This window comes from Hyalella azteca, unplaced genomic scaffold, assembly GCF_000764305.2.
Source record: "Hyalella azteca isolate HAZT.00-mixed unplaced genomic scaffold, Hazt_2.0.2 contig442, whole genome shotgun sequence".
Lineage (NCBI taxonomy): Eukaryota > Metazoa > Arthropoda > Malacostraca > Amphipoda > Hyalellidae > Hyalella > Hyalella azteca.
In genome coordinates this window covers 129,873-149,102 of record NW_025930793.1, presented here as the reverse complement: position 1 = coordinate 149,102, position 19,230 = coordinate 129,873, and the positions used below count along the sequence as shown (strand labels likewise).

Here is a 19,230-nt window from a genome sequence, read left to right as displayed (position 1 = left end):
GTATTAGGTCTTTAATGCCCATTGACAAAATTTTTCTATGTCAAATGGTTTTTGAGTTTTGGGGGTTTTTGTTAAAAAACCAAAAGTGGTCAAAGTTACCCCAGGAGTCAAAGTTACCCCAGTTTACGGTACTGTGTAAAAGTAGCCTCATTCAAACTTTCTCAGCCTATTTCACTATAACTTTTCATTCAATTTCACTACTAACAATATAATGAAGTATTTAATTCTATTGCCATGAGTTTTTCATTAAAATTTTCCACATTCGGAGGCAAAAATTACTGTATATAATATAATTATTCCGATCCAGTAGAATTATATATAATGAAATAATTCTACTCTCCGCAACCCGCCAGACCCTGAGCTTGACCCGCCCCCCGCTGTGGTCGGTGCAGAGCATCCATGTGAACAAGCAAGGCACGGGTGTGCTGCTGGTGGGCAGGCGGGGCGTGGGGGTTGTGGACCTGCCACAGCGCTGGGGCAAACACCACACATTTGATGGCGGACGAGAGAACATCACATGCAGGTGATGAGGGTGTGATGCAGGTGATGAGGGTGTGATGCAGGTGATGAGGGTGTGATGATGGTGATGAGTGTGCTGTGATGCTGGTGATGAGTGTGTGCAGTGATGCAGGTGATGAGTGTGCAGTGATGCAGGTGATGAGTGTGCAGTGATGCAAGTGATGAGTGTGCAGTGATGCAGGTGATGAGTGTGCAGTGATGCAAGTGATGAGTTTGCAGTGATGCAGGTGATGAGTTTGCCGTGATGCAGGTGATGAGGGTGCAGTGATGCAGGTGATGAGTGTGCAGTGATGCAGGTGATGAGTGTGTGATGCAGGTGATGAGTGTGCAGTGATGCAGATGATGAGGGTGCAGTGATGCATCATGCAGGTGATGAGTGTGCAGTGATGCAGGTGATGAGTGTGCTGTGATGCAGGTGATGAGGGTGCATATGAGTGTGCAGTGATGCAGGTGATGAGGGTGCAGTGATGCAGGTGATGAGTGTGTGATGCAGGTAATGAGTGTGCAGTGATGCAGGTGATGAGTGTGCCTATCATTATTGAATTACTAATGCAAATAACCTTGCTCAATTATTGAACAATTTGCATAAATGGTCGTTTACTAAGATTTTCTTACATGCCTCATTAATTAAATATGACTGTATTTTGCACTTAAATGAAGAACGTAGGATGCACTACAGTGACAATGCGCTGTTACAATAAAAGATATTGACTGCATTGAACAACACATATGCTAATATTTTGTATCCAAGACACAACTTTCAAGCAAGTGCACAAATGCACAAAAGCACAAGATGAGAAAGATGGCCAAGTTCGAATGTAATTGCAATAGTAGATGAATTCTATTAGATGTAGATTGGAATGTCCTGCAGTAATGTCTTCACTGTGTATTTATGTGCACTACAGAATTAGAATAACCTACAATAATGTCTTCATTATATAATTATATGCACTGCAGAATTAGAATATCCTGCAGTAATGTCTTCACTATATAATTATGTGCTGTACAGTATTAGAATAACCTACAATAATGTGTTCACTATGTAATTATGTGCTGTACAGAATTAGAATAACCTACAATAATGTGTTCACTAAGTAATTATGTGCTGTACAGAATTAGAATAACCTACAATAATGTTTTCATTATGTAATTTATATGCACTGCAGAACAGAATACATCGCTGAGCGCTTCCTGGTGTGCCACCAACGCATTGATGTGGTGGCCGCGTGCTGGCACCCTGGCTCCCCTAACGGCAACCACGTGGTCATGCTAGCGTCTGATCACTACCTCAGGTTAGTCTTCTCTGCCGGTTTTGTTTGTTGTAAGGTTATTCATTTCCAATGATGTTTTGCATTTGTATTTTCTGTTATTCAACGTATTGTATAGTATTAAAGTTACTACTAGTATATACTATAGTTGCTATAATGAGACTATTATAATACTACAGTTACTACTATATCCTATGGTTACTATAATAAAACTATTATAATATTATAGGTACTAGTACTACAAATACTATAGTTACTATAATGAGACTAAGACAAAAAACCAGTCAAGGAAGTTCTCGTAGCGCCCACTACCAGCACCGTGCTGCAGAATATTAACTTCTTCTTTGGACCCGCATTCTAAAGACTCAGTTGTTCTCGGCAGAGTATACAGTCTGCGGGGCAGGGATGTACCGGAGCAGAACTTCTTTGGATCCGCATTTTGAAGTCTCTTGTTCTCCACAGAGTATACAGTCTGCGGGGCAGGGATGTACCGGAGCAGAACTTCTTTGGATCCGCATTTTGAAGTCTCTTGTTCTCCGCAGAGTATACAGTCTGCGGGGCAGGGATGTACCGGAGCAGAACTTCTTTGGATCCCCATTTTGAAGTCTCTTGTTCTCGGCAGAGTATACAGTCTGCGGGGCAGGGATGTACCGGAGCAGGCGCTGGCGGTGTCTGTGCCACGTCCCGACAGCGTCTTCAGCAGTCACGCCGCGCCCGCCAAGTATGGCAGCTCAGCTCTGGGCGAGGAGGCCGTAGACTTCACCATTGGTGCGCCTGTTGTTACTGACGGCGTTAAGGTGATTAATGTGCATGCCGCGTGATTAATGTGATTCATTAATGTGATCAAGGTGATTAATGTGCGATCCGCGTGATTAATGTGATTCGTTAATGTAATTAAGGTGATTATTGCGCATGCCGCGTTATTATTATTATTAGCGACGTGTAGTTTGGTGAGAACGTTTGATGCTAGTTTTAGATGCATTCTAGCGGTAAATGTTTACTCATTAGTTTTAATACCTAAAAAATGGATAATGCTCAATGGATAACGCCTTGCTTTCCTGCGCAATGTAATGATTGCAGTATGAGCTGTGTTGCTTAGGTAGAACTAACAAATAGAAATAACAAATCTGTAGAATTATTGTTTTGGAGTTTTGGAGGGTAAAACATAATTCAGAAACTTTTTGTGTTGAGGTTTGTACGATGGAAAGGTTAAATATATTCCATGTAATATTAAAGATTAACTAGTTCTGTCTATATCAACCCATATAATCAAGTTCGTGTGCCTGCTCTAGCTTAATAAATACTATTGAGTAGGATACTTTATTGCAGGAAAGCTACCCTTGATTGCTAGTGTTTATGTCGACGTCTCATTGCTGCTTTGAAGTGTGATAACATCTTGTGTATCTAAGCATCACGTTAGAGCAGGGGCCTCCAAACTTGTTTCACCAAGGGCCAAGAGCTATCTTTCTGAATCATTCGCGGGCCGGTCACGCCCATTTACTGTTTTTAGTTCATGCGTAATAAAGGCCACGCTCGATTTTTGTACACCTTACGTTGAAGTTCGAGGTATCCTCGGCTGGCCGGATGGAACCTAGCCGCTATTCTTATTCTGGAGACCCCTGCGTTAGAGTAATAAGTATTCTTGGTATTTCCTTCCTCTCTTGTGTTGGAGATCGAGGGCTGTTGATGTTCATTTGAGTTCTGCCTTGCAGAAGTCCGGCGATGTTGGAGATTCGGAGAAGAAAGATGACGCGGCAGACTTTCTGTGGCCGGTATACGTGCTCTATGCGAACGGGGACGTGTATCACACGTACCTCAGCCTCCATCACAAGTTAGTAACGGGGACGTGTATCACACGTACCTCAGCCTCCATCACAAGTTAGTTCGCAGTTTTTTGTGTGAAATTTCTCAGTTCATAATCTCTCGTTGCTTTTCCTCGACTGCGATGCACGGCATATAAGGCAAACGCATTAGTGCTATTTCTTTAAAAATTAATTTGGGAATCCCAGTCAAAGTGGTTAATTTATGTCTCCTAATAATGGTATAATAATAATTCATACATTCAAGTATCTTGTTTCTTCATTAATAGGCTTAGTGTAGCATGACCAATGTCTGCCGGCTTGTGAAAGGCTACTTAGTAGATTGATTTAAAATTAGTTTTTTTTTGCATCCAATTTTACGTGGTCTCTATGTACTCGTTGCATACCGCGATTTGTATGGTCTCTATGTACTCGTTGCCATGCTGAAACGGGCGAGAGAAGCTACGAGGAGCGGCAGTAGAAGCCATTCTCTTGTCTGATGAGCAGAGGCGCGTTAGGGGCGGCAGAGTTATCCCTAGGCTCTGGGTTCACCAGGTTTGGCAATGGGGATAATTATGGACTTCTTACATTAAGCCGGGGTGGAGGCAAGGGAAGCAGGGAAAAACTTAGCCAGATTTTGGGGCCCGAGGGGACCCAGCTGTTAGTGGTAGAGGGCCGCAAGGCCTCCGGTCCCCGGGCGTATGAGCTGCTGGTGACGCTGAAGGCAGGATTCAATTTAGTTACATAGAACTGTTATTGCATGTGTCTGCTACTCTGTTCGAAAAAGTGGTCTGAGCGGCGTTTCAGTGGCCAGCCGCCCCGTGAAATTTTAAAGATTGACGTTCTACCTTATCCGGCAATGTTGGAGACTCGGAGAAGAAAGATTTATTCGATTTTACTAACGTATGGCCTTGACATGACATATGTTGTGTTGAAAAATTATGTTTCAACTCAACATATGAATCCCGAACCATCATGGTCGAATTTCACAGGACAGACGACCGTCTTTCGTCGTTTAATAATCCAATGCTAGCTCACTTGGCGGCTGTAATGAACTATGATGGCAGTTTTTAGCGCATTTTCTCATTTATGGAAAAATGCACTATTGTACTCGCCATGTCCGTCTGTCTGTCCGTCCGTGACTTCACGTTTTCGTCGACGAGAAAATGCGCGCTCTGTCACTCACTGCAGTGAGTACTGAGTTTCATTTTTTTACTTCTAACTTCAAATGTTGGAGTAGTGGGTTTAAGTTTCTAGAGTGAGTTTAAATTTCTAGAGTGAGTTTAAGTTTCTAAAGTGAGTTTAAATTTCTAGAGTGAGTTTAAGTTTCTAGAGTGAGTTTAAGTTTCTAGAGTGAGTTTAAGTTTCTAGAGTGAGTTTAAGTTTCTAGAGTGAGTTTTAGTTTCTAGAGTGAGTTTTAGTTTCTAGAGTAAGTATTTATTGTGTCGTGTTGTTGCAGGCTGCGCAGTCGCACCGTCTCGGGTCCTCTAGTGCTGCTGCCGCCACGAGAAGACAACTACGCCCTGGAGTGGTGCAGCGTGTGCTGCGTGGGGGAGGGCGGCGTGGGCAGTGTGCTGGTGCTTGCCACTACAGGAGGCCGAGTCTTCCACTGCGTCGTTATGCCGCCTAAAGACGAGCCCGACGTGCCGGTGACTTCAGGCAGTCATGACGAACTCAAACTCACGCAGGTGAAGTGTCCGGCAAATATTTCCCTCATTGAACATGATGTCTGAATGTGACTGCTGCCAAAATATTTATAATTAGTTATGTTAGAGCAATTATTATACTTAATAATGGATATACTTGAGAGGGTTCATATAATCCTTCAAGAGAGGAAACGAAATGTAAATCGTATTTGATCTGCTTTAGATCTCTCGATTCCGGCAACTGTGAGGAATATCCTACATTCAATCATTGGTGACCTGCATTGACCAATGTCTTGTCGTTAATATAAGACACATTTTAGCACAGATCTTTTATTATAAGAGTGGATTACTCACTTCCACCACTTGAAACTTACTTTTCACAAGAATGATTTTTTTACTCAATACTTTTAGTTCTGCTTCGTCTGACTCGATCATTTTGAAAGCATTGCACTTTCAGGTACAAGATAAATTTCTGCATAGTTTTAGAACCTACACTAAGATAATCCGTTGTTCATCATTTATTGTTTAGTCACATTGATTATTCTCGACGAAAATAGCATATAGTTCTTATTTCATGAATTTAAAGATTTATTGCTTAATGCTTCGTTTTTATAGTCCAATTTTATTTATTGATTATGATTCTTTGATGATAAATGATGTCGCTTGTACTTGAATTTGGGTGCTTCTCAGTTGCCTACCTAAACATTTACAATGCAGATACGTGCTTAACTGCAAGTTAAGCCAATTTCATGACGGCTATTCAATGGAAAGGATATTGCAATTTTCTATTTCATGTAAATCTAACTTACCAATCACTCAAGCTTAGCTGGATATGAATGCTATTCGAGTATGACGGAAGATAAGAGATGTTAAGCTCATTAAATATTAGCATTAGCAATTATTGAGCTCAATGAATGTTAGCATTAACAATTATTGACCTCATTATATATTAGCATTAACAATTATTGAGCTCAATAAATATTGGCATTAGCAATTATTGAGCTCATTAAATATTAGCATTAACAATTATTAAGCTCATTAAATATTAGCATTAACAATTATTGAGCTCAATAAATATTAGCATTAGCGATTATTGAGCTCATTAAATATTAGCATTAACAATTATTAAGCTCATTAAATATTAGCATTAACAATTATTGAGCTCATTAAATATTGGCATTAAAAATTATTGAGCTCATTAAATATTGGCATTAAAAATTATTGAGCTCATTAAATATTAGCATTAGCAATTATTGAGCTCAATGAATGTTAGCATTAACAATTATTGAGCTCATTAAATATTAGCATTAACAATTATTGAGCTCATTAAATATTAGCATTAACAAGTATTGAGCTCATTACTATATTAGCCTAACATGGCAGGGCTTGTCGCGCCTGTCAGTGAGCAGTCCCAGCGTGTCCCTGTACGTGTACGAGTGCGTGGACCTGCAGCTGTCCTTGTGTCCTGACCAGCTCCTGGCCCCACGTCCTCTCATGCTCTGCACGCACGACTCCTTCACTAACAGGTGCAATCACCTTCATGGTTATCATAGGACTTTAAGTGTGCTGATTTGGTGCTTTAATACATTGAAAACTTATATTATCAGTGTAAACACTAACAGGTGCCCTCACTCCACTTCTTGGTTCTCGTAGGACTTGCAGTGTGCTGATTAGGTGCTTTAATACATTGAAAATTTATATTTTCAGTCGAACAACATACCCGAGCAGTTACATTTCCCACACGCACGACTCCTTCACTAAGAGGTGCCTCCACTCCACTTCTTGGTTCTCATGGGACTTGCAGTGTGCTGATTTGGTGATTTAATACATTGAAATTTTGTATTTTCAGTCGAAAATCATACCCGAGCAGTTACATTTCCCACACGCACGACTCCTTCACTAACAGGTGCCCTCACTCCACTTCTTGGTTCTCGTGGGACTTGCAGTGTGCTGATTTGGTGCTTTAATACATTGAAAATTTGTATTTTCAGTCGAAAATCATACCCGAGCATTACATTTCCCATTTATACCGAGATTCACATGAAGTATGACTGTTGTTATTCAAACGTAAGCTGTTATAAACTCTGACAAGATTTGAAATTTTATATTTTCAGTTGAAAATCATACCCGAGTATTACATTTCCCATTTATACCGAGATTCAAATGAAGTATGAATGTTGTTATTCAACCGTAAGCTCGGATAAACACGCCCAAGACACACTTTCTATGTAGGGTAAACAGATAAGGTTATCAATCCTCCTCCAGATTGAAACAAAACGAATAAGATAAAAGTGATCAAATATATTTTAACCTGAGTACCAAACTGTTTGTATCACGTATGTTTCTTTAGTAGAATCAAGGTTTCTTTATATTTTCTACAAATTTCGCGGTCCACCTCGAATTCTCTAATTTGTAGTGATGACGTCATTGATGGATAGGTTAGGTCCTGCTTCTTCATACCATTCTTGTAGAAAATGAATCATTAATGTATATAAATAGAGTAGTACATTCTAACAAGCTTGTTGTCTCAGATACCTGGTGCTACACTCGGCTGGCGTGCACCTAGTGACGGTCTCCCTGGTGGACAGCATGCGGCGCTTCGTCATGTCTTCACACGCCGCCCCGGACGGTAATCTCGCCTCTTCGCTTCTGGGATATTTTTATATATCAGAAAAAAAAATCAGCCACACATATCTATGTTTGGCTGTGGCTAACTTAACTCATACCGTAAAATGGGGTAACTTAGACCACTTTTTTTCTTATAAATGATGCCATTTTCTTATTAGCTAAATTAAACTTGAATTGAAACATGCAAAAATCAGGTCTATACTCTAGCTTCACTCACCATAAATTGCTGGCTCCTGCCTCTCATAGTCTTTATGTAATTTCAAAAAAAGTGATGGTCTTTGTTACCCCAGCTCTTGGGGTAACTTAGACCGGGTGGTAAAATCAATTTTTTTTTTGGTAAAATAACTCCAGGTTTTGGTGCATTGTAGTAGAACTCTTCTAGTTACATATGCAAATGACAAACTTGAGGAAAGTGTCATAGTTTGCAAATGGGGGGCGCCACCCCATAATGAGGGAAATGTGACTAAATAANTCAGTAACTAGGCAGTAACGTGTCAGTAACTAGGCAGTAACGTGTCAGTAACTAGGCAGTAACGTGTCAGTAACTAGGCTGTAACGTGTCAGTAACTAGGCAGTAACGTGTCAGCAACTAGGCAGTAACGTGGTAGTAAAGTAAGCGTTGTGTGTGCAGATGAGCTGGGCGGTGAGTGCTGTGTGGAGCATCTGGTGTGCACGCTGGCGCTGCCCTCCGCCGCCCTCGTGCCTGTCACCGCCTGCGCCGTGTGGTGCCCTGGCCCCTCTGCCCTCAGCCCCAGGTGATGCTACTACTCATACTAATACTAATACCCTTAGTGGTACTTCCACTGATACCCTTAGTGATACTTCCACTGATACCATTAGTGATACTTCCACTGATACACTTGATGATACTAATACTGATACCCTTAGTGATACTTCTACTGATACACTTGATGATACTTCTACTGATACTAATACTGATACCCTTAGTGATACTTCTACTGATACACTTGATGATACTGCTACTGATACCCTTAGAGATACTTCTACTGATACTAATATTGATACCCTTAGTAATACTTCTACTGATGCTAAGGCTTTCACAGCCACGTATGTGCTTTCGGCTAGAAGCTATCTTTTACATTACGTTCATCTATTAATTATTTTAATTCATTCTTCGCCTTCGACTTCATTATTGGCAATAATCAATGAAGCTTCTTAGATACATACTTGAATTTCAATGAGAAACTAGACTCGTATCATTGAGGTCACCTACGAAGTTATGAATTTTTTGGCTAAGACAATATCTAGGATTCATATTCTATCAGATATATCCTTATAGTCGTAAGATAAGTATTTATGATGAATATTGCATAAAGTTGAACATTGATAAATTGCTAGCTCAATGATATAAAAACTATACAATTACCTTGCCAGATTACAACTTGAGAGCTCAAACTTTGAACTGTTTAGAATCTTAGAATGTTCTTAACTCTATATTTCGAGCGATTGGTAAACTACTCGATACCTTACTACCTCACCTACTCCATGCCTCACCTACTCCATGCCTCACCTACTCCATGCCTCACCTACTCCATGCCTCACCTACTCCATGCCTCACCTACTCCATGCCTCACCTACTCCATGCCTTACCTACTCCATGCCTTACCTACACAATACCCTGACGGTGTTGGTGGTGCAGGGGTGTGGGCGGGTGCGAGGTGTTGGTGCTGCTGCTCACAGGCGCGCTGCTGTCCGTGCGGTTGCCTGCGCTGCTGCCTCTCCTGCCCCTGCCCCCGCTGCTCGCTGCTGTTGAGTCCAAGGTGTGACGCTAACATTGTCTGCTGTCATGTATGAAGTACACTGAAAGAATAACTATGTAAGGGCAATCATAATCTTTCATTTAGTTTGAAATTGATTTGTTGGTATTTGTCTAATTGGCCTAAAATTTTAATTTCTCGTTGTCTCGTTGTCTGGTTCCAAGGCTTTCAATTTAACAGAGTCCAAGGTGTGACGCTAACATTGTCTGCTGTCATGCATGAAGTACACTGAAAGAATAACTATGTAAGGGCAATCATAATCTTCCATTTAGTTTGAAATGTTGATCACTTATATTCATACATTGCGGTGCATGTATGTTGATCACTTATATTATTATTAAGAAGGAAAGCGTTCCTACAGTCACATATTCTTGCTAAGCAAAACTGCGTTGCAGGCTCCGGGGCGCGGGTCCGTTGAGAGCACCGAGAACTACATAAGCCAGCGTTATTGTGCCTGTATATTGATCACTTATATTATTATTATTATTAAGAAGGAAAGCATTATTACAGTCACATATTCTTGCTAAGCGTAACTGCGTTGCAGGCTCCGGGGCGCGAGTCCATGGAGAGCACCGACAACTACCGTACATAAACCAGCGTTATTGTGCTTGTATATTGATCACTTGTAATATTGTTATTATTAAGAAGGAAAGCATTCCTGCAGTCACATGTTCTTGCTAAGAGGACTTGCGATTGCAGGCTCCGGGGCGCGGGTCCGTGGAGAGCATAGAGAACTACATAAACCAACGTTATTGTGCTTGTATATTGATTACTTATATTATTATTAAGAAGGAAAGCATTATTTCAGTCACATGTTCTTGCTAAGAGGACTTGCATTGCAGGCTCCAGGGCGCGGGTCCGTGGAGAGCCTCGAGACTGCGGTGCGGCGTTGCCTGCAACGCGGTTCCTCCCAGCCGCTGCTGGCCAGCAGCTCGGCCCGCCCCCTGGACCCCGTCGAGGCACTCGACCTCACCAACAAAACGCTGCACAAGCTCCGCGCCAACTACTTGGTGCCTCAGAACACTGCGGCCAACCTCATCAACCATAGGTTAGGTTCTCAACAGAAACTGGCTAAGAGTGACAATTGGTAAGTAGGGTCAACTCTTGAGCTGTGATCTAAGAGTGACAATTGGTAAGCAGGTTAACTCTTGAGCTGTGAGCAGACTCTTGTAGTTGGTGGAAATTGTTCAATTGGATATAATTAATTTGTGAATAAATTTACATAAATGATGAACTATCCAGAAAAGATAAATAAAGATAAAAGACGGGAACTATCCCAGAAAAGATAAATTCCCTACGCTATTTTTGGTTATAGCTCAACTGCGTTGTGCAGTCAATTAATTCTCGAAACTAACGTTAATTATCTACCTTTATCACGCTTCATGTTTCAGTTGATTATTCTTCTGAGGGGAGGACATCTAACGCGTGAATATTTTATATATAAACTCACTGTATTCAAGTTATCGGCCCGATGAGCAACCTACGAACATTTGATGGGTCACACGTGGTCTTTGTTTGAGCAGAGTGCGCGTGCTCTTTGACCTGCAGAACATTTGATGGGTCACACGTGGTCTTTGTTTGAGCAGAGTGCGCGTGCTCTTTGACCTGCAGAGAGCGTTGGTGTCGCAGCTGAACGATCTGACGCAGGAGCTGCAGACGCTGCAGCAGAACACGGTGCGCCTCCAGATTCTGCAGCAGGAAGCCAAGGACCGACAAGACAGCATCTTCCGCAGGTGCGACGTGAACAAACCCTGCCTTCTGATGGATTAATTCCTATAATTGCTGCTAGGTTGCTCAAATAATAAGTGTTTGAAAGTTGTTTGATGTAATTATTTGATAGGCTTAAAAAGTTTATTTCTTTAGTAATCAGCAAAAAATGGAAAATTTTTGTATTCCCCGCATTTGCCGACTAAGTTGCGGCATTGCGAGCGACTCTTCCGACCAAACTCGACAGTTAAAAAACCAAACTGCGGGTGCGAGTCAAAACCCAAAGAGGCTGATCTCGTCTGTTGTATTGATTAAGAATGGCATACATGCGGGTCAAACTAAACGTGACCATATGTTTCTCAAGTACTAGTCTCATAGAAGGGGCTCGTCCGAATACTTAAAATTGTAAAATATATTTAATACGGTTATTATAGGTTCTTCTTTACTCCGCTGAGAAGTTAATAAACATCATTAAATCCGCAATATAATAACATTCTGGTGTCCCGCGTGCCATTAGGCGTATGGAACTGCTGCAAATATTAACAGGTAGCTGCTTTACTAGCGCATCACATGATCACAGCGCCTGACGCTCCAGCGCCTTACAGTCTTCACGCCTGAGCACATAAATTTTTCAAAATCTAACAATTTTTCTACTCTATCAAGAGTAGATGCATCAAGAGTGCTGAATCTTGCTTCAATAATGTATACCAAGAATTCTTCGTTTTATTGTTGCGTACATAATGTTTGCGTGTGTACAGACTAGACGCCGTGTGCGCGACGACTGGATCTTTCGTGCAATAATGTACATTGATAATAATTCGCTTTATTGTTGCGTACATAATGTTTGCGTATGTACAGACTAGACGCCGTGTGCGCGACGACTGGATCTTTCGTGCAATAATGTATATTGATAATAATTCTGGTTGCGTACATAATGTTTGTGTGTGTGCAGACTAGACGCCGTGTGCGCGACGACGCTGCGTCGTCTGCCCGGTCTCTCGAGCGGCGAGCGGTGGATGCTGAAGGAGCTGCAGTCCATGCAGGAGCAGATGCCTGAACTGCGCGATGACCTCCAGCACCTGCACACTAAACTACAGTGGCATGAGACCATCGCACAGGTAGCAGGCGACCCAATACTTCCAGCTAAACTAAACTCTGACTAAATAACTGTATAACTGGCGCAATGACCTTCAGCACCTACACACTAAACTACAGTGGCATGAGACCATCGCGCAGGTAGCAGGCGACTAAATACTTCCAGCTAAACTAAACTCTGACTAAATAACTGTATAACTGGCGCAATGACCTTCAGCACCTACACACTAAACTACAGTGGCATGAGACCATCGCGCAGGTAGCAGGCGACTAAATACTTCCAGCTAAACTAAACTCTGACTAAATAACTCTTAAATTAGCGCGATGACCTCCAGCACCTACACACTAAACTACAGTGGCATGAGACCATCGCGCAGGTAGCAGGCGACTAAATACTTCCGGCTAAACTAAACTCTGACTAAATAACTATATAAGTGATGTGGACCAAACTACAGTGGCATGAGACCATCGCGCAGGTAGCAGGCGAAGCTCCCAGCCAAACAAAACACTGACTAAATAACTATATAAGTGATGTGGACCAAACTACAGTGGCATGAGACCATCGCGCAGGTAGCAGGCGAAGCTCCCAGCCAAACAAAACACTGACTAAATAACTATATAAGTGATGTGGACCAAACTACAGTGGCATGAGACCATCGCGCAGGTAGCAGGCGAAGCTCCCAGCCAAACTAACACTGACTAAATAAACTATATAAGTGATGTGGATAAATTATTAAATGGAAACATTTTGTGCCGTTTTAGGGCAAGAACATAATATATAACTCTTGGTTGAATCGTTTTTTGTTGGTTGGTGCATTAAATGAATGCAGCTTGGGGTAATATTGTCATCACTTGACTGTCTGGGGCTCAGCCAATTTCAAGTCAAGTCATGGCTCTAATGGACAAGATTAGCTTTACATCTTTGGTTGTTGAAAACCCAAATTTTTTCCACGCTACTGCAAGTCACCATAATTCAAAAATGATACCAATTACTTACTTTTTCATGATAATTTGGAAATAAATTTCATTATTTTTTGTATGGTAGACAAGTGTTGCTGGTAGACATATAATGTACCAAAGTAAAGAGAAAATTTTCTGATACTCGCGATACTTAGCTTAATAGATTCATCATGTCAATTTTCATCTTACACTCAAATATGTCATTTCATGATGGATAAACTGGGTGCAATTTATTCCATGAAATATGTTGTTAAATAAGGTATTCGTGCTCTAAAAGATGCAGGCTTCTAATTTATGTAACCTAGGATTTGTCTTACATTTTGTGAACTGCATCTTGATACAAAGATATTGGCGCTCGAATTTATCTCGCAACAAACTACTAAATCTTCCTCTTTTACTCCTTGTCTATACTAGGACTGTGATGTTCAGTATTAAATTATAACCGGAAGGTTTACATAACTTTACTGTACGTAGGGCTGTGATGAATTGCTTATCGTTTGAAGCGCACTTTACAATGGCAGAGATATTTATCTCATTCATTGCACAATGTGTGCAATGCAATTTGCAATTTATCTCAGTCTCGTTCATTGCACATGGCACGAGTGTCAACATGGCTCCGCAAGTCTATTCCTCGCCTCTTGTAAATTCTCTTGTCGTAATCGAGTGCAAATCGCGATTTGATTGCCTTGACTTGGCTTAGCATAACATAACATAGTGATGTCGGCGCTGAAGTGTAGGCCTGATGTGGCCTGTCGCCGATTCTTTTCCTTATCGTGCCTTGTTCACAGAAGATCTAAACTCGTGTCATTTGACCGGATATTTTCATGACTGGCGATAGTTTGAAGCAGCTACTAGACTTCCACCGGCTTGGCTTAGCCTAACCTATGACTTTCCACCCTTGCAGCCAAAAACTTCGAGCAGTGCCAGCGATGGCGGTGACGTGAAGCTCTCGCAGAATCAGCTTCATTCTCTGAAAGAAAACATTAGCTTGGAGTGAGTATTGGGACTAAGTCTTTGTTAGATATTATTTGTGGTATCATGACGTTTAGGTTAGATTGTGCGGGTTATTGCTGATTTATGTGCTAGTACCTATAGTAACGTGTTTGATGTGAGGTGATATTAAATTCATTTCTCGCAGAAAGAAAAATAAATACAATTATAAGTGTGTTTGCCATAGCGTCATAGATTAATATATATGCCTAATATAATAGGCAATAGATTAATAGCAGCAAGTGAGATTGCAGACTATCGTCTGGTTAACAGCGTAGTTAATAAACTCTAATATTAGACAATTATTAGAGCGCTGAAAAGTTATTCTTAATTTAAGCCCTTACATTTATCTGCTAAAATCCTTACGGAAATGCTGGTGCCAAGTGTTAATTTGTTTGCAGCACAATTTTCAGCCCTGGCGATACAGCTTGCAGTCTCACCTGGTAAATAATGTAGGGTATCCTCGCTTATTGAATCATACGCAATGAGCTAGTTCTGAGCATTACCAACCATATTCTTGGATTCAGGGGCAATATTTTCAAAACTCGCTAAGTGAACGTAAGTACCTACTTTTGCTCTATTTCCTTGTCTATGATTGGTGGATTTTGCTTGAAAGGCCGCCAATGATTGGCTGATGAACTTACGATCTCTTACATTTTTTTGAAAGTACCTATAGGCCCAGGTCTGTTGTGCTTTGTAAACGTCTAGGTAGTTAAATTGAGCGTGAGGTTCACTGTGAATATTAATTTCGCTCGGCTTCATGCAGTAAAATTCACTATTGGCAACACGGGATCATTTTATTGTCAGGAATTTAATAGCAAAGAAAACAGCCAGAATATTAACCATTTCTTAAGAATGACTTTTGAAATGACGTTTTTTTTTCAACTTTTGAACTGACGATGGAGCTGGACTCCGAAACGTTTTCATTCTTAAGAAATGGTTAATATTCTGGCTGTTTTCTTTGCTTTTAAATTCCTGGTAAACTTGCGACTTAAGCAATATAGTAATTTTAATACATTTTATTGTCGGTCCGCATCAAACAGCAAAACTCGCTGTCGTGGCAACACGAGAATAACAAGATCATATAACTGTTCTCCTCCTATTGTTAGGATTGTTATATTCTTCAATTTATATTAAGGCGATCATTAGTATTGGCATATATTTGTGTGAAGGTAAGAATTTTAACTACGTAGTATTTTCGTTTACAGCGCCTAGTCACCCCAAAACCACCCTAGGTGTTCAAGATCTCATTATGGTTATTAATCAATAACCTATGATATTTGATGGCCGCTGTTGATTAGAGTGTTGAATCTGGAGGTATATCCGGCCTTATTCGTTTGCATTATATGTTTGTTACTGTATTGCATCTCAATATTTTCTTCTTTCCAGGAGCGAAAAAATTGAGAAGCTCGTCAGTCGCTTCAAGAACATGAAGAAGAACTTGGAACTTTAACTGCCGTTCCTACAAATGCTCAGTAATGTTACACACTCGTCCTTCTTTTCTAGAGAAATTATAATAAATTTTTTATACAATACCAAAATTATCATTATTACCCATGTAAGCTATGAGGGATCTGACGGCATTGATCAACTGTTGTACTTGTGAAACTGATCTGTCAAGCCTATTTCTTTTGCGAATTTGTGCGAAAAAGGAAACTTTCTTGGTTTCAAAGGAAGTTGTGAGTTCCGAGATGAAGACGTGTGCAGCATGTACGTAAATCTTTTACGGCGTAATTACTGGGTAAATACTGGCCATGCAACTCATCACTTGCCTGGACTGTGGCTGGCAGACGAAAAAAATTGTACCATTTTTAGCGCATTTTCTCATTTATGAAAAAATGCACTATTGTGCTCGCCATGTCCGTCTGTCTGTCTGTCCGTCCGTCCGTGACCTCACGTTTTTGTCGACGAGAAAATGCGCTCTCTGTCACTCACTACAGTGAGTACCGAGTTATATTTTTTTTTTGTCTTCTGTTTGGTCGGCTGTGGAGACATTGGGCCATTCACCAGAGGGGACACAAGAACCTGTCTTTGGGGCCCCCATGATGTACCAATGGAGGGAAACTGTGGCAGCTAACCAACTAAAATTTACAACCCTGCTATACCACAGTACCTGTAGGGCCATGTTGGATTTGACTTCAGAGCCTCCTGCAAATCACAAAAAAAACGGTAAGTTATGAGTCTGACAGTCTGATCCCACTCCCAGGTCCCAGCTAACTGCACGGCTGGCAATAATGCTGGTAATCTGTCCAACTGATCTGAGCCGATCAAACACAGCTTGTTCATGGTCTACTTGAAATCCACAGATGTAAATGTTCCTCTTCTGGCTTAACTGCTCCTTGGTAATCTTGCTTAACATTTACGAGCTTGAGCCTTTGAGGGACTCCTAAAACAGTTGTCAGTGGTGCAGGGAAACCAGTGGCAAAGTCAATTAAAGTCAAAATGTACCTGTGACCATCTGATGAGGAAGAGCCTAAGAGTTTGGGTTGGGTATTCTCCCACCAAGGAGTTGATGGACTGATGGTCCATCTGAGAATGAGTCTGGTAGAGGCAACTCGCCATCAAGAGCGTCATCAGAAATACCAGCTACATCATCAGTTTGATTCCATGCTTTAGAATTGATTGGCAGTGCTTTGTTCTCTGGAGAGCCACTTTCCATTGTTAGGATTGTTTATTGTGGCCAGTAGGGTGCCACAAAAATGAAGAAAAAATGGAAAAATGTCAATATATTTGAAATGAAGAAGCTCTAACAGATAGAATCCTAATGACAAAATTTCTATATGAAAATACTATGTGGTTCTAGCTAAAACAGAAAAAGGTAGTTGATCCTCTGTCGCTGCTGGCTCTTGATTAGAGCAAAACAAAAGGTCGCTACGACCGAATTTTCCGGAGCGAGTAAATTCCGCAGCAATGGAAAAAATAACACTGGCCATAAACCGCAACTCTAATAACCAATTCAGATCAAATTGGGAGCCCTATAAAAAATTCAGAGCCTATTTTCTAGCTTAGCGGTGCTATTATTTGATAGTCATCGTGATTCATATGAACTCTGAGCAGACACTCGACATCTTGTGCATCTGCCGAAGTCGCAATTAATAATCTTCATTTGGAAGATGATGCTAATTTTTTCTGCAGTGTTGTTCTAGTTGCTTTCGTGATTGTCGTAGTGGAGGGCTTTCTAGTATTCTTAAAAAATTATATCACGACCAGATGTAAACCTGTTATTAGAAAATGATATCACGACCAGATGTAGTCCTGTTATTATAAAATAATATCACGGTCAGATATGGTCCAGTTAATTAGAATTGGATGAAATTCTATGTTAATTTAACCAAAAACTAACAATAAAAATAATAAACAATGCACAACTTACGAATAAGTAAAAGATATTCAACGAAATAAGTGGAATTTTTCTCGTATTGACAGCAAAATTAATTCAAAAAATAAATTTAAATTTATTGTATCATAATCATTAATTCCTAATTTCATGCCCTCATCAGAAGCGACTAACATGAAAGTGCTTATGGTTTTCAGCACGGAATCAGCGGTAAATTGTGAATGAATATTGAAATTAGACAACGCAAGAAATCTCTCACAAAAGCCGGACGCTACGCAGTATGTAACGTACGGCAGTATGTAACGTACGGCAGCATGTAACTTTAATTGGCACTTGCGTAAGTAGGGCGCTAATACCTTCGTCGGTGCTGCGCCGTATCTTAACCAAGTAAGTAACTTGCGTAAGTGCTCTAAGAGAAGCAAGGAGTAACTTATGACAGACGAGGCCAACATTCGTGTTTTGACCCACACCCGCAGTTTGGTTTTTAACTTTGGAGTTTGGTCGGAAGAGTCGCTCGAAGTGCCACAACTTAGTTGGCTAATGCCGGGAATAAACTTTGTATTTTTTGCTGATTAATAAAGAAATAAACTTCTTAAGCCTATCAAATAATTACATCAAACAACTTTCAAACACTTAATATTTGAGCAACCTAGCAGCAATTATAGGACTTAATCCATCATAAGTCAGGGTTTGTTCACGTCGCACCTGCGGAAGATGCTGTCTTGTCGGTCCTTGGCTTCTTGCTGCAGACTCTGGAGGCGCACCGTGGTCTGCTGCAGCGTCTGCAGCTCCTGCGTCAGATCGTTCAGCTGCGACACCAACGCTCTCTGCAGGTCAAAGAGCGCGCGCACTCTGCTCAAACAAAGACCGCGTGTGACCCATCAAATGTTCGTTGGCGGCTCATCAGACAGTGAGTTTAAATATAAAATATTCATATACTTCTCATGCAATTTATTGAAAATGTTAATCTGTATAAGAGAATTTAATGTAATTAAAATGCTGTCAGTCGATCTCTTATAATTATTAAGTTTTCATGCATTATTATTAGACTTCCCGCTCATTTACACCAGTTGAGTCAAGTCAATTTATTCAAATGCCAATTATTTTATGAGTAAGCAGTGAGTAGTAAATGGTTTTCTAGCGCTTCAGCTATCAAGCTAATTCGCACCGGAGGTCAAAAAAATACCATCGCCAACAAGGCGGAAGGTCTCAATTATTCAAAATCTCAAATTAATCATCACCCACAATTAAGGGGTGGTATATGTCTCAATATTGTCCAGCCCGCCGAAGCTGGCTCTAAAGAAGCAGCGTTAGCATCTCAAAGAGAAGAGACGGAGTAACAAGTAGTGACAGGTGAAAAACAGAGAAAATGATTTCACGACCAGATTTCACGACCAGACTAATAATGTTCTCAATGCAGTAATTAACGTAGATGGTATCCCACTTTTTAACGGAAGCAGGCGTTCTTACGCATATCCCATATTGGTCCGTTTTGAAGAATTA

The 19,230-nt window shown here is 40.8% G+C and overlaps 1 protein-coding gene and 1 long non-coding RNA gene across 2 annotated transcripts in view; both read left to right on the top strand.

Moving 5' to 3' along the window:
* LOC108679298 (nucleoporin 88) overlaps window positions 1–12,508 on the top strand; it is a 13,101-nt gene extending 593 nt beyond the window's left edge. Inside the window, exons 2-13 of the mRNA XM_018167897.2 lie at window positions 354–523; window positions 1,686–1,811; window positions 2,410–2,584; window positions 3,500–3,618; window positions 5,046–5,274; window positions 6,616–6,758; window positions 7,764–7,861; window positions 8,492–8,615; window positions 9,521–9,641; window positions 10,481–10,686; window positions 11,225–11,371; window positions 12,298–12,508. Coding sequence (XP_018023386.2) covers window positions 354–523; window positions 1,686–1,811; window positions 2,410–2,584; window positions 3,500–3,618; window positions 5,046–5,274; window positions 6,616–6,758; window positions 7,764–7,861; window positions 8,492–8,615; window positions 9,521–9,641; window positions 10,481–10,686; window positions 11,225–11,371; window positions 12,298–12,508 — 1,869 coding nt within the window. The remainder of the gene's footprint in view (window positions 1–353; window positions 524–1,685; window positions 1,812–2,409; window positions 2,585–3,499; window positions 3,619–5,045; window positions 5,275–6,615; window positions 6,759–7,763; window positions 7,862–8,491; window positions 8,616–9,520; window positions 9,642–10,480; window positions 10,687–11,224; window positions 11,372–12,297) is intronic.
* Window positions 12,509–12,754: 246 nt separating this feature from the next.
* Window positions 12,755–15,931, top strand: LOC125177715. The gene is made up of 3 exons (XR_007156630.1): window positions 12,755–12,817; window positions 14,305–14,393; window positions 15,780–15,931. It is a non-coding gene; the product is annotated as an uncharacterized LOC125177715 (long non-coding RNA).
* The last annotated feature ends 3,299 nt before the right edge of the window (window positions 15,932–19,230 follow it).